The 16365-nt window shown below is 39.7% G+C and overlaps 2 protein-coding genes across 2 annotated transcripts in view; one reads left to right on the top strand and one right to left on the bottom strand.

Annotated features, from left to right (window-relative positions):
- Nucleotides 1–16365, bottom strand: part of rps28 (ribosomal protein S28) — an 892132-nt gene that overhangs the window by 492995 nt on the left and 382772 nt on the right. The gene's annotated exons all lie outside the window — the stretch shown is intronic.
- The window catches only part of dpp9 (dipeptidyl-peptidase 9), a 174720-nt gene that overhangs the window by 109821 nt on the left and 48534 nt on the right, over nucleotides 1–16365 (top strand). Inside the window, exons 8-10 of the mRNA XM_028816596.2 lie at nucleotides 700–828; nucleotides 8264–8325; nucleotides 11765–11865. Coding sequence (XP_028672429.1) covers nucleotides 700–828; nucleotides 8264–8325; nucleotides 11765–11865 — 292 coding nt within the window. The remainder of the gene's footprint in view (nucleotides 1–699; nucleotides 829–8263; nucleotides 8326–11764; nucleotides 11866–16365) is intronic.

Below are 16365 nucleotides of genomic sequence, written 5' to 3'. Positions count from 1 at the left end.
AAATGTGTTTACAGAGATTACTGTAGAAACGGAACACACATGAAATGCGTGTGTTCCAAATAACGATCTATAATTTCCACTCTAAAACTCTAGCAGTTCAGTCATTCCCAGATAATCAAACAAGGCATAAGCCTGGAAAACATAGTGAACGTTCTGCGACGGTGGCGGATGGAATAGCCGGCTGCTTGCTGACTCGTCTTAATCGGGACATTTAGAAGACGAAAGAGAGGTGACAACGGTTTTAAGGTGGGCCGGATCTACGAGTTTTTTCATAGACTCTGGTAATTCTAGTGTTAAGGCCTAAAGACCATGCAGCCCCCACTGGGCATTGTACATAACATAAATATTCGTAAATCAGTCCTCTGTTTTACACTACCTACTAGTGGATCCATTTTGTCAGATTTAATACCATGAATATTTTTTTTTGTTGTTGGTGACACAGATATCATGTGCTTAAATGTTTCAATGTGCGCATGCATGCTGTTTCACGGGACAGGTGTGTTTACATCACAGCTTGAAAAATTAACTTCCTCTCTATGTTTGTTTTTAAACCATATGAAGTCAATAAGGGTCCAGCCCTTCTACAGCACAAGGCAAATCTGGAGTGTGATTTGTTTGTTTTTAGGATAATGAGTAAAAAATATGTAGGGTTGTCTTTGTGTGTGTTATCGAACCTAATAAGTATTTCTTCTCTCTTAGATTCCGAAGGGGGGAAAACCCTTATGCTTCTCTATGAGGAAGTCGATGAATCAGAAGTGGAGATCATCCACGTACCCTCACCCGCTCTCGAGGAGAGGAAAGCTGATGCCTACAGGTATCCTCGCACAGGTCAGCCAACTTTAACTGTGTTATTTAATAAACTGTAAACGCTCTGAAGATCAGTGTGTTTAAATAATAAACTTTGTGTTTATAATTAGTAAGGGGTAGAGCTACTGGTTAATCAGCAGTGATGCAAGTGATTAACACCTTAAAAATTTCTGCGATTACATTAGCATGAACCCTAAATGCGTTAATTTAATACGGTTAATTTGACCCTGCTTCACACATTATGAGGCCAAGTCTTCTCGTAGCAAGTCACCAGCGGTTGTTTGTTTCCTATGTTGTTTCTTGAGTATGATCTTCATCTACACACTCCAGTAATGTTGCCAGCTGTGCCTCATGATACGAGATCAACCCATATTGGAGCATAAGATGCTTGGATTGGAGAATAAAATACTGTATTGAATCAATAACGGATGCTATTTATTCTGTATTTTTGTACACATTGTTTCTTATATATACTAGCTCTTCACACTGCAGAGAATAACATGAGAACATTTAAAATCAAACCAGTTATACATGTGGAATAAATTAATTTCATTTTTGTGTCATGCAAACGTCACAGGTGGATAAAGCACTGAGTGAGATTGCATGTCATCGTTCTCTTCCTATTATGTTGGGTTCACACATAGAAGGTAAAAAAATATATATATATATTACATTGCAAATTTGAGCTTTTTGTTAGTGCAAGTCTGCCCGTAAAACATTAGAGGCTGTTGATGTATGATTTATGGATCATCTCTGTCCCTGTTGTCAAATACGGTGGGTATAGAAAAGAATCCCCCCCTTCGAAATATTTTTTTGTTTTACAGCCTTAAATGAAAACACTCTGAAAATGCTCTCTCTGGGTTGGGAACACATTATTGCCTCAAGTAGAGGAGTTCAAGTATCTTGGGGCCATGCTCACGAGTAAGGGAAGAATGGAGCGGGAGGTTGACAGACAGATCGGTGTGGCATCCGTAGTAATGCGGGCTCTGCAACGGTCCGTCGTGGTGAAGACAGAGCTGAGCCAAAAGGCGAGGCTGTCAATTTGCCAGTCAATCTACGTTCCTACCCTCACCTATGGCCACGAGCTTTGGGTAGTGACTAAAAGATCAAGATCGCGGATACAAGCGGCCGAAATGAGTTTTCTCCGCAGGGTGCCTGGACTTTCCCTTAGAGATAAGGTGAGGAGTTCGGTTATCCGGGAGAGACTCGGAGTAGAGTCGCTGCTCCTCCGCATTGAGAGGAGTCAGTTGAGGTGGAACGGGCATCTGGTTAGGATGCCCCCTGGATGCCTACCTCGGGGGGGTATTCCGGGCATGCCCCACTGGGAGAAGTCCACGGGGCAGACCCAGGACATGCTGGAGGGATTATATCTCCCGGCTGGCCTTGGAACGCCTCGAGGTCCTCCCAGAGGAGCTGGAGGAGGTGGCCAGGGAGAAGGAGGTCTGGGCTTCCCTGCTTAGGCTGCTGCCCCCGTGACCTGACCTTGGATAAGCAGTGGCTAATGGATGGATGGATGGATGGAATAAATGAAAACACACACAAAATATTTCTTCCCAGCTTTACGTACTCAAGTCAACCTCTAACTTCCAAGTGAAAGATATCACAGCTACAGTTCAGAAGAATGATAAAAAATCAAAAGCAAGACCTACTGAGATTAATAAAGGATCACCCCCCCATGTCAATGTCATTTTGTTGACCCCCCTTTTGCTTTAATGACAGCCTCGAGTCTGTTGGGATTCTTCTCTATCAGCTTTGCACATCTAGATTGAGTAATATTTGCCCCCCACTCTTCTTTACAGAGCTGTTCAAGTTCAGTCAAATTGGATGGTGAGCGTTGATGGTCTGCTATCATCAAATCTTTCAACAGATTTTCAGTGTGATTTAGGTCTGGGCTCTGACTGGCCACATGAGGACATTCACTTTTTTCTCCTTCAGCCACTGGGTGGTCAATTTTGCTGTGTGCTTCTGGTCGTTGTCGTGTTGAAAGGTGAACATTCTGCCCATCTTCAACTTTCTGACAGAGGGTAGCAGGTGTTCCTCAAGAATTTGATGGTATTTTGCCCGATCCATTTTTCCTTCTACCCTAACGAGAGCCCCAGGCCCCCCACAACAGGATGCTGCCCCCTCCATGCTTTACTGTAGGTATGGTGTGTTGTGGATGGTGAGCTGCATTGGTGTACCGTTTGGTATTGAGGCCAAATAGTTTGATTTTGGTCTCATCTGACCATAAGACCTTTTTCCACTTGTCATCAGAATCTTCAAGGTGCGTTCTGGCAAAGCTCAAAACGAGCCTTAATGTGGCCTTTCTTGAGAAGTGGCTTTTTCCTTGCGACCCTCTTGAACAAGCCACAATTGTGAAGCGCTTGTGAAATTGTTGTCACATGCACACAATGACCACTCTTTGCCATCAAATCCTGTAACTCCTTCAAAGTGGCCATTGGCCTCTTGGTAGCCTCTCTTGGTACCAGTTTCCTCCTTGCTCTTCCATCCAGTTTGGAGGATCCAGGGATGGTCCTAGTAGTGCTAAACACTTGCCACTTCTTTATGGTGGACTTTACTGAGCTCCTTGAGATTGATAAAGCCTTTGAGATTTTTTTGTCTTTGTCTCCATCTCCTGCCTTATGTCTGTCCACAACTCTGTCTCAGATCTTTTGAAAGTGGCTTGCCACTCACAGTCAGTTGCACTACCAAGCAAGGGAATTAATGCTCCAGGAACAGCTTCACTAATCACACTGATTGCTGTTGATCACAGGTGGAAGGAAGCTAGTAACCATGATATGCAGTGGAAATGGTGGGCACTTTCACCTGATTGAGTTTAGGAGGCGGGGGATCCTTTATTAATCTCAGTATTTCTTGTTTTGTATTTTTTTAAATTCTTCTAGAGAAAAGCCAAGCAAAATGACACCTTTTATTGGCTAACTAAAAAGATTACAATATGCAAGCTTTCGAGGCAACTCAGGCCCCTTCTTCAGGCAAGATTACATCTTTTCTCTACATTCATAATGGCTAACACGGTACAACACCGTAGTACTATTAAAATTCTTCTGAATTGTAGCTGTGATATCTTTCACTTGGATGTTATAGATTGCGTTGAGTAAGTAAACCTAGAAAAATATTGGTTTGTGTGTTTTCATTTAAGGCTGTAAATCAAAAAAATTGGGAATATTTCAAAGGGGGGGGGGGGGGGGATTCTTCTATACCCACCTTATGCTTGCAGTCGAGCTTTTTTGGTGTCCATGGAGGAGGGATATCTGACTTGAAACAACACAGAGCAGGTGTTACTCTTGTAGAAGCAGTTAAAGAGCAGATGACAAGAGTGGAATTGCTTGACTTCACTCCCACTTTACCCAAAGCAGATGTGGTTTGTTGTTGTTATTCAATTAATTGTGTGTTACCTACTGTAGCCTACTGGCCCATATTGTATTGTAACCAATAAAACTAGGCAGTAAGCAGTGGAAATTGTTCATGTTAACATTTACAAGCATTTGGTTCGCATTGTGTGATCTAAATAAATAACCCCGTCAAATACATATTTTAAAAGTTTTTTTTTGTCTATCATTTGCTATTAAAAAGACTAATCTATTCACATTTTCAATCTAATTAATGACTTCTTCTCTCGAAATAATGACAACAGAGTTGACTCGAGTATATCGGTTAAGCACAACCTGAGCTATATGAGTGCTAATTGTGAGCAAAAGCTGAACCAGGATCTTAGTTTCTTTTTTTTAATAATTGTTAGTGCTTTTGGTTTGTTGTCTTCCAATTTAGCAGTTTAAACCAAATGTGTTTTGATTTTTAAATTTTCCAGCAACCCTGGGGGGTGGCCGTTTTTTTTTTTTTTGTTGTTGTTGTTGTAACACTACACAGTTCGATAAACTAGAATAATTTAATATGTAAGGAAAGTGATTATTAAAACGGTTTTGCACTACAAATTAGTAACTGAGTTATTCTTCTTTATAGAATAAATATTAATATGCTTGAAGAAAATATGATACATTGCAATCGATATACAGTTAATTTCAATGAAAAATTTGAATAGAACAATTAATTGTAATTCATTTCTTTAATCGAACAACAGCCCTAGCGAGGTGCACTGACAAAAGAATGCAGTAACAAATGTACGCAGCTAACGGTCTGCTCTTTCCACCCTCGATTGCCAGGGTGTAAGAGAAAATAGTCTTATCTTGCTCTGTTTGATTTGGAACTCTTTGCTTGTGATGATCAATTTTCTAACCTTGTCCCGTAACGTTTTTTTTCAAAAACAGTCCCCAGGCTAATTTACTCGATTTTGTGCAAGTCGCATTAGATGAAATCATCTCCTAAGTCAGCGTTTCTCAACCTTTAAGTATTTGCGACCCGAGTTTTCATAAATTTTAATCGTGCCCCCCCCCCCCCAACGTTTTTTTTTGAAAGGAGCCCACTAATACCAATTTGTTCTTTTTTAATTAATGATATATCATAGATGCATATTTTATTATACCTACTTAACTTTTATCAACATTTATCTAACTCCTATATTTGTTTTTCTAGTATCAGAATGTAGTTTAAGTGAATTTTTGGTTTCAATAGATGTATTTTTCATATTTTCGATTCTTGTTTTCTTTTTTTCACATCTTCGTGCCCCTCTATGGGGGCCCGCCCCACAGATTGCGAACCACTGTCCTAAGTGAATTAGTGTTAATTTATGTAAGTGTAATTTAGTGAACACCGCTGTATCAGTGTCTGCTCCCAACCTCTCCTCTCCTCCTTTCAAAAATCTCTAATCTCTTGCACATTAAAATGTTAAACATTTGTGTCTTGTGATGACATTCCCTCTGCTTTTGAAGAGCTTGTGAATACTTTTAAACTTAATGCATGTTATATCACACAAGGAAATGGGAGAATATGATTCTGTATTGCTCTATTATAACAACAACATTTATTTCTAGAGCACGTTTTCATATAAATGATGTAGCTCAAAGTACTTTACAGGATGAAGAAAGACAAAAAAAGAAAAAACATAAAAATAAAATTAGGCAATACTAATTAATATAGAATTAAAGTAAGGTCCGATGACCAGGGATGGCAGAAAAAACAAAAAAATAAAAAACTGCATAAGTCTGGAGAAAAAAAAAATATCTGCAGGGGTTCTGAGGCCACAAGACCATCCAGCCCCCTCTAGGCATTCTACCTAACATCAATGATCTCAATCAGTCCTCGTGGTTTACAGGCGTCACGTGGACGAATTAGACAATGATGGATCACGTGGAACTCTGCCCTTCGATCCATCAATGTAGGGACATCACGGTGCTTTAATCGGGAGGTGATGGAGCAGAATGCCACCACAGAAAAATGGAAAAAGAACAGCAGAGAAAGTAGGGGTTAGCAGAGCCACAAAAAATAATTAAATGCATATACAGAATATCAGGGTTAAACTAAAATGTAGCTGTGAGAAAGCCATTTTAAAATAATGAGTTTTAGCAGTTTTTTTAAAGTGCTCCACTGTATCAGCCTGGCGAATTTCAATCTGTAAACTCGTATTCCAGATTTTAGGTGCATAACAGCAGAAGGCCGCCTCACCACTTCTTTTAAGTTTAGCTCTTGGAATTCTAAGCAGACACTCATTTGAAGATCTAAGGTTATGATTTAGAGTGTAAGTTGTAAGACATTCAGAGATACAGGATGGAGCAGATTATTGAAGGCTTTGTAAACCATCAGCAGGATTTTAAAGTCAATTCTAAATGGCATAGGTAACCAGTGTAGTGACGCTGGGACTGGTGTGATGTACTCGGATTTTCTTTTCCTAGTTAAGATTCTCGCAGCTACATTTTGCACTCGTTGCAATCGATTGATGTCTTTTTTGGTGGTCCTGAGAGGAGTGCGTTACAGTAATCTAGCCGACTGAAAACTAAAGCGTGAACTCATTTTTCAGCGTCTTGATAATGTCTCTCCATATTGCCTTTTTTGTGACTGCATGTAATATTGGAGCCTACCCCTTTATCAAAAGTGCACATGTTAAAGGAAATGAGAAGTTTGTTTTATGTTAGTGTGTTAACATTTTCAAGGTAATGTTTTTGTAAATCGACTTGTATGTGAATGGTGTGTGTAATAAGTTTGTCAACGTCTTTAATAATGACAGCGAGGTGCAATTTGAAACTGAAATAGAGACAAAAAAAATTCTACTATTAAATCTATTTGAGCAGCAGAGCCTTAACAAGCATTTTTATGGATAAATAGGTGCACCGTTAATCATTAATAACTACATTATTTTTTAAAATTACACGTTTCAGTTTTTATGCTGGTATCCACCAAAACCTTCCAAATTTTTAGTTATAACCTGACATGGATTGTTGACCATACTGCCTGTTACTACTACATCCAAATCAAGATGTGTGCAGCTTAATCGCTGCCTTCAACAATTAATACCAACATATGGACGGGTGCCGCTTTTAGACTTGCTGCGAAAGATTGTGCTTTACAGGAGCCCTCTTTTAAATGGGCTTGTGGTACCCCTTTATTTGTTTTGTGTATAATGTTTTTTCTTGCATTAAATATTTTCTTATGCTAAGTATGCATTTCATTTATATTAAAAAAAACATGTAAATATACATAATCTTGGCTGGAGTAGGCTTCAAGACCTTCAGCAAGAAGCTTGGTGAGAAGGTGACAACTGTTGCTGCAATTATTCGTAAAATGGAAGAAATATAAAATGATCATCAGTCGCCCTCAGTCTGGAGTACCATGCAAGATCTCACCTCATGGTGTGAGGATGATCATGAGAATGGTGAGGGATCAGCCCAAAATAATACATGGGAGGAGCTTGTTAATGATCTAAAGGCAGTTAGGACCACCATAGTCACTAAGAACACCAATATTATATAATAATACTTTTATAATAATCAAACAAGGCATGAGCTGGGAGAACTTAGTGAACGTTCTGCAACGGTGAGGGATGGAATAGCCGGCTGCTTGCTGCTCGTCTTAATCGGCACATTTAGAAGACAAAAGACACTGGCGGAGAGGTGAGAACGGATTTAAGGTGGGCAGGATCTACGTGTTTTTTCGTAGACTCTGGTAATTCTAGTGTTAATACACTACACCATAATGGATTGAAATCTTGCAGCGTCTGCAGGACCCCCCCTGCTCAAGAAGGCACATGTACTGTACAGGCCCATCTTTAGTTTGCCAGTGAACATCCTGTTTTGTACATGTGCCTTCTTGAGCAGGGGAACCTCACAGGCACTGCAAGATTTCAATCCATTATGGTGTAGTGTGTTACCATTAAGTAATCTGCTGAGCAGAGTGGTGTTACTAGCTGCACCCATTTGTCACGGCACAGTTTTGTCAGCGTGCTTTTATCATGGCACTAATCAGCAGCCTGTGCTCACAATCTTGATGATGGTATTAATGGTAATTACAATATGTACAGCTAAAAGCAGAGATGTATAATTCTTTACCCTTTTAATTTTGTCTTTAGGCAGCAAGAACCCAAAAATTTGCCTCAAACTTGCAGAGGTCAAAACAGATTATCTTGGGAGGGTAAGATTCTTCAACTGTTTACTTTTAATTTTTCTCTTATGTCTCGTTAGATTTAATGAAGTACACATTACATCTGCTGCCAGCAGGTATTAGCAAAATATGAGCCCACCCACCCAATCTGCTAGCCCTATCTCCCTATCCTGTATAGCATTTTAAGCTTTTGTAGCTGTCAAAGGTTAGCCGTGAGGCTGCCCTTGCACACTTTCTCCTTGCATCTAGTGTCTATGTTCCTCTGTGGTTATTTTGTTCTCTTCTCTGATAACAGAAGTAAATCCACAGTTATTTAATTTTAGGTTCACACTTAATATTTGAAATCCTGCAGATCTTTGCTGCCCTTTACAATTCAGACCTTAGACATGAAAACATGTAGTTTAATTAGTCACTGATGAATTTTATAATCAATTAATGTTTGTCTTGATTTTGTATTGCCTCTTACACAGTAAGATATTTGCCAATGCACTGTAAAATGAATAATACAACATTAGATAATCATATTTATATATGTATGTATATGTGTATATATATATATATATATATATATATATATATATATATATATATATATAATATCTATATAATATCTATATATATATATATATATATATATATATATAATATCTATATATACAGTGGGTACGGAAAGTGTTCAAACCCCCTTCAATTTTTCACTCTTTGTCATATTGCAGCCATTTGCTAAAATCATTTAAATTAATTTTTTCCCTCATTTATGTACACACAGCACCCGATATTGACAGACAAAAAAAAGAATTTTTGAAATTGTTGCAGATTTATTAAAAAAGAAAAACTGAAATATCACATGGTCCTAAGTATTCAGACCCTTTGCTCAGTATTTAGTAGAAGCACCCTTTTGAGCTAATACAGCCATGAGTCTTCTTGGGAAAGATGCAACAAGTTTTTCACACCTGGATTTGGGGATCCTCTGCCATTCCTCCTTGCAGATCCTCTCCAGTTCTGTCAGATTGGATGGTAAACGTTGGTGGACAGCCATTTTTAGGTCTCTCCGGAGATGCTTAATTGGGTTTAAGTCAGGGCTCTGGCTGGGCCATTCAAGAACAGTCACAGAGTTGTTGTGAAGCCACTCCTTCGTTATTTTAGCTGTGTGCTTATGGTCATTGTCTTGTTGGAAGGTAAACCTTCGGCCCAGTCTGAGGTCCTTAGCACTCTGGAGAAGGTTTTTGTCCAGGATATCCCTGTACTTGGCCGCATTCATCTTTCCCTCGATTGCAACCAGTCGTCCTGTCCCTGCAGCTGAAAAACACCCCCACAGCATGATGCTGCCACTGCCATGCTTCACTGTGGGGACTGTATTGGACAAGTGATGAGCAGTGCCTGGTTGTCTCCACACATACCGCTTAGAATTAAGGCCAACTCCCGCATGGAGTCTGCTAAAAGACACCTGAAGGACTCTGAGATGGTGAGAAATAAGATTCTCTGGTCTGATGAGACCAAGATAGAACTTTTTGGCCTTAATTCTAAGCGGTATGACAATGACCCTAAGCACACAGCTAAAATAACGAAGGAGTGGCTTCACAACAACTCTGTGACTGTTCTTGAATGGCCCAGCCAGAGCCCTGACTTAAATCCAATTGAGCATCTCTGGAATGACCTAAAAATGGCTGTCCACCAACGTTTACCATCCAACCTGACAGAACTGGAGAGGATCTGCAAGGAGGAATGGCAGAGGATCCCCAAATCCAGGTGTGAATAACTTGTATATAGTGGGTATAGGAAAGAATCCCCCCTTTCGAAATATTCCCTTTTTTTTTTTGCTTTATAGCCTTAAATGAAAACACACAAACCAATATATTTTTCTCAGCTTTACTTTTCTCAATGCAATCTATAACATCCAAGTGAAAGATATCATAGCTACAGTTCAGAAGAATTTAAAAAAAATAAAAAACAAGAGATTAATAAAGGACCCCCCCCCCCCCCAACTCAATCAGGTGTAAGTGCTTCCTTCCACCTGTCATCAGTTGTAATCCATGTGATTAGTGAAGCTGCTCCTGGAGCATTCATTCCTTTGCTTGGTAGTGCAACTGACAGCAAACAACTGACTATGGATGGCAAGCCACTTTCAAAAGATCTCAGGGACAGAGTTGTGGACAGACATAAGGCAGGAGACTGAGACAAAAAAATCTCAAAGGCTTTATCAATCCCAAGGATCCCAGTAAAGTCCATCTTAAAGAAGTGCTTGGTACTACTAGGACCCTCCCTGGATCCTCCAATCTAGATGGAAGAGAAAGGAGAAAACTGGTAAGAGAGGCTACCAAGAGGCCAATGGACGTTTTGAAGGAGTTACAGGATTTTATGGCAAAGAGTAGTCATTGTGCACATGTGACAACAATTTCACAAACGCTCCACAAGTGTGGCTTGTTCAGGATGGTCGCAAGGAAAAAGCAACTTCTCAAGAAAGGCCACATTAAGGCTTGTTTGAGCTTTGCCAGAATGCACCTTGAAGATTCTGATGCCAAGTGGAAAGAGGTCTTATGGTCAAATGAGACCAAAATCGAACTATTTGGTCTCAATACCAAACGGTACACCAATGCAGCTCACCATGCACAACACACCATACCTACAGTAAAGCATGGAGGTGGCAGTGTCCTGTTGTGGGGGTGTTTTTCTGCCATAGGGCCTGGGGCTCTCGTTAGGGTAGAAGGAAAAATGGATGGGGCAAGATTCCATCAAATTCTTGAGGAACACCTGCTACCCTCTGTCAGAAAGTTGAAGATTGGCAGAATGTTCACCTTTCAACACAACAACAACCCGAATCAAATTGACTACTCAGTGGCTGAAGGAGAAAAATGTGAATGTCCTTCTGTGGCCAGTCAGAGCCCAGACCTAAATCCCATTGAAAATCTGTGGAAAGATTTGAAGACTGCAGTCCACCAACGCTCACCATCCAATTTGACTGAACTTGAACAGTTAAACTGTAAAGAAGAGTGGAGGGCAAATATCTAGATGTGCAAAGCTGACAGAGAAGAATCACAACAGACTCAAGGCCGTCATTAAAGCAAAAGGTGCTTCCACAAAATGACATTGACATGGGGGGGTCCTTTATTAATCTTGTTTTTGATTTTTTAAAATTCTTCTGAACTATTGCTGTGATATCTTTTAGTTGGATGTTGGAGTAAGTAAATATTTTTTGTGTGTGTTTTCATTTAAGGCAGTAAAGCAAAACAAAATGGGAATATTTCGGGGTGTGGGGGGGATTCTTTTCTGTACCCAGTGTATATAGTGGAGTATTCCCTTCCAACTTTTTTTTAAGAGAAATTATGTAGAGGTGTTAAGCATATTGGGTTACAGGATTTGAGAATGTAGTAATTGAATCCCCGAATTTCCCATATTAATTACACCAACTATGTAATAAGAGATTTTATTTTTCATTTTCCTTTCTTCATGAATTGCATTTCTCTTGCAGTTTGCAATTGCCCAAGATAAAGAGCTTGTCATCCCTTTCTCAACGCTCTTTCCCACTGTGGAATACGTAACGCGAGCTGGCTGGACAAAGGATGGCAAATAGTAAGAATTTGTTTTATTTACGAAATACTTTGCTTATATTCTGCTACTGTCATATCCCTGGAGCACTATGGAAGACCCCGATGAATGTGAAGAACAATATAGTAATCCCATCTAGGTTAGTTTGTCAGTCGTTTAGCTGGTCTGTATTTTTATGCAATTATCTAGAGCAGTTAGTCTTTATTTTAAGCTGACTTCTATCACAGAGCATCCGTGAAGTTTTATTCCATTACAATCTTCCAGGGAGGCATAGTTTATACCCAGTTGCAAGGGGAGCGAGACAGGAGCCAGCCTATTTGGAATTCTACTTAATCATGGTCACAACTCAGGCCAGTAAGAAGTTTTGTGTTTATATCAAAGTACCTGGGGAAAAGCCACACAAACAACCACATAGCGTATAAATTCTACTTTAATGGTCACCAAGCAGGAATATGATATTATTTGCCAATGTATTTTACAGCTGCACCACTATGCTGCCCTATCATGAAGCAGCACATATTCTTTTCATGTAGACATACATGATAATATACATATAAAGACCACCTTTACACAAATCAATCATTTATTTTATATAGTCCCTAATATTGTGACCACTATTACAAGGCACTTTACAAATCAATATTTCTTTCTTGTCAATAGCACCAGTTATAGTGTGCACTAATGTAAACCATTCAGTTTCAGTCATGTCACCTCTTAACTCTAAAAAAGAATGAAAAAAGAAAGGAAAAAGAAAAGAAGGAAGGAAGCTATTTGAATTCAAATGGAAGTTTCATAGTTTCAGCAGCAGACAAAAAAGGCACTCAACATACAACAAGAAATATAATAATCATATGTATGCTAACAAGTTTCAAAATCACATGAAACAAGAATCATCTAGAACATGGGTGTCGAACTCCGGTCCTGGAGTGACCAGTTTTTGCTGCTAATTAACTTCTTTTGCCTTAATTTTAATTAACTTCATTCAGGCCCCTTAGTTGTCTCTTTTTCCTTAATTAGCAGCCAAACAATAATGAGACATAAAACAAGCCACCACGTGACCAGCTCATCTGTGCCCATCACACGATATCTGAAAATAAAAGTGAAGGTCTCGGTAATGTTGATCTCACGGGTCACCAAGACATTTTGACGGTGTCCTTAGAAAAAACTGAAAAATCAACAGTTTTGGAAATGTCTGCTGTGGCAGAATGAGAGCAGCAACAAGCCGTGGAATTAAATAATGGGTTTAATTAACAGGAAGAACCTGCTTCTCATTAAGAGATTGGTTGGAGTGAAATTGATTAGAATTTGAAATCCCAGTTTAGCTGGTCATCTGTTGGCTCGTTTCACATCTCATTTCTGTTTGGCTGCCATTTAATGAAGAAACAGATTAAATTCAGAGGACTGAATCCTTAAAAACAGGGCAATTAAAATGATGGTAAAAGAATTTAATCAGAAGTGAAAACTGGTCTCTGATTAGGAAAAGGGTTAGAATGAAAACCTGCAACCACTGCGGCCCTCCAGGCCTGTAGTTTGACACCCCTGATCTAGAGTTAGGCCCATAAATATTTGGACAGAGACAACTTTTTTCTCATTTTGGTTCTGTACATTACCACAATGAATTTTAAAAGAAACAACTCAGACACAGTTGAAGTGCAGACTTTCAGTTTTAATTCAGTGGGGTGAACAAAACGATTGCATAAAAATGTGAGGCAACTAAAGCATTTTGTGAACACAATCCCTTCATTTCAGGGGCTCAAAAGTAATTGGACAATTGACTCCTTGGCTATTTCATGGGCAGGTGTGGTCAAGTCTGTCGTTATGTCATTATCAATTAAGCAGATAAAAGGCCTGGAGTTGATTTGAGGTGTAGTGCTTGCATGTGGAAGATTTTGCTGTAAACAGACAACATGCGGTCAAAGGAGCTCTCCATGCAGGTGAAAGAAGCCATCCTTAAGCTGCGAAAACAGAAAAACCCCATCCGAGAAATTGCTACAATATTACGAGTGGCAAAACCTAGTTTGGTACATCCTGAGAAAGAAAGCAAGCACTGGTGAACTCAGCAACGCAAAAAGACCTGGATGTCCATGGAAGACAACAGTGGTGGATGTTCGCAGAATCATTTCCATGGTGAAGAGAAACCCCTTCACAACAGCCAACCAAGTGAACAACACTCTCCAGGGGGTAGGCGTATCGATATCCAAGTTTACCATAAAGAGAAGACTGCATGAAAGTAAATACAGAGGGTGCACTGCAAGGTGCAAGCCACACATAAGCCTCAAGAATAGAAAGGCTAGATTGGACTTTGCTAAAGAACATCTAAAAAAGCCAGCACTATTCTGGAAAACATTCTTTGGACAGATGACACCAAGATCAACCTCTACCAGAATGATGGCAAGAAAAAAGTATGGAGAAGGCGTGGAACAGCTCATTATCCAAAGCATACCACATCATCTGTAAAACACGGTGGAGGGAGGCAGTGTGATGGCTTGGGCATGCATGGCTGCCAGTGGCACTGGGACACTAGTGTTTATTGATGATGTGACACAGGACAGAAGCAGCCGAATGAATTCTGAGGTGTTCAGAGACATACTGTCTGCTCAAGTCCAGCTAAATGCAGTCCAATTGATTGGGCGGCGTTTCATGAAACAGATGGACAATGACCCAAAACATACAGCCAAAGCAACCCAGGAGTTTATTAAAGCAAAGAAGTGGAAAATTCTTGAATGGCCAAGTCAGTCACCTGATCTTAACCCAATTGAGCAGGCATTTCACTTGCTGAAGACTAAACTTCAGACAGAAAGGCCCACAAACAAACAGCAACTGAAAGCCGCTGCAGTAAAGGCCTGGCAGAGCATTCAAAAGGAGGAAACCCAACATCTGGTGATGTCCAGGAGCTCAAGACTTCAGGCTGTCATTGCCAGCAAAGGGTTTTCAGCCAAGTATTAGAAATGAACATTTTATTTCCAGTTATTTAATTTGTCCAATTACTTTTGAGCCCCTGAAATGAAGGGATTGTGTTAAAGAATGCTTTACTTGCCTCACATTTTTATGCAATCGTTTTGTTCACCCCACTGAATTAAAGCTGAATGTCTGCACTTCAACTGCATCTGAGTTGTTTCATTTAAAATTCATTGTGGTAGTGTACAGAACCAAAATTAGAAAAACATTGTCTCTGTCCAAATATTTATGGACCTAACTGTAGAACATGTTCACACCTGCCCCCCAAAACATATGTTAAGGTAAAGCTTGGCAATTTGGCAGCCTGGCTTTCCTATGGGGGTTGAGAGACTTTAGCAGAGAAACACTTGCCAACCTGGCTTTAGGCACTTCCCCCAACTCTGTCGTAAAATTCACTTTCCTGACTTAGTTTTGCCTAAGTTACAAAGTACTAGGGTTTTGTACTGTGTTAGCCATTATGAATGTAGAGAAAAGCCAAGCAAAATGACACCTTTTTTTGGCTAACTAAAAAGATTACAATATGCAAGCTTTCGAGGCATCTCAGGCCCCTTCTTCAGGCGAGATGTAATCACATCTTACGTTACATCTTGCCTGAAGAAGGGGCCTGAGTTTCCTCGAAAGCTTGCATATTGTAATCTTTTTAGTTAGCCAATAAAAGGTGTCATTTTGCTTGGCTTTTCCCTAAGTTACAAATAAAGACATACAGAATATTTATCATCTTGTATGCAAAATATCACATCACAACAGCATCCTTCTCCCAGTATACCTAGCATCTCTCCTCTGCACATGTCCAAACCAACGCAGTCTCGTCTCTCTGACTTGTCCAACTGTCCAACTTGAGCTGTCCCTCTAATGTCCTCATTTCTAATCCTATCCATCCTCATCACACTCAATGCATCTTTAACTCTGCTACCTCCAATAAAGAATTCCAGAGACAAAGGAGGAAAATATGCAACCTGAAGCTATAATGAGGCAAGAATCAACTGGCAATTCTCCATTAACAATGGCAGCTGTGAGCCGACAAGCAAAGAGGAAATGCATCGTGACTTCAGTAAAAGCAGTAGGAAGAACATGTGATGAAATGTATTACTTCCAGTTTACTTTTGTTCTCATTCCTCACGAAAACGGAAGGCACGTTTTCTTAAATCAAAAACCCTTACTGCTTTAAATTGGTCATATTCCATAAGTTTTAAGGCTTTTGTTTTCACGTTTGAACTAGTGTCCTTTGAGTTCCATTTTAAAAGTCAAGAACAGGCTAACATTTTCGTTTAATACTTATAAGAAATGATTCACAATTTAATGTTGCCAATTAATATGTGCCATGAGGGTGAAGAAATAACTTTTGACATTTTTAGTTTTTAATAATGGACAGATCCAGACAATTCCTTTCCGGCAGTTTTTGTGGTTGATTTAGTACCTAACTCCAGTCATAGAATTCTGTCAGTCGGTCATTTTGTAACCCGTTTAGTCCTGAACAAGGTCATGGGGGTCTTCTGGATTCTGTCCCAGCTACCATAGGGTGCAGAGCAGGAACAAACCCTGGACAGGGTGCAACACATGCACACC

This window comes from Erpetoichthys calabaricus, chromosome 12 (genome assembly GCF_900747795.2).
Source record: "Erpetoichthys calabaricus chromosome 12, fErpCal1.3, whole genome shotgun sequence".
Lineage (NCBI taxonomy): Eukaryota > Metazoa > Chordata > Cladistia > Polypteriformes > Polypteridae > Erpetoichthys > Erpetoichthys calabaricus.
This window is presented reverse-complemented; position numbering and strand designations above follow the sequence as displayed.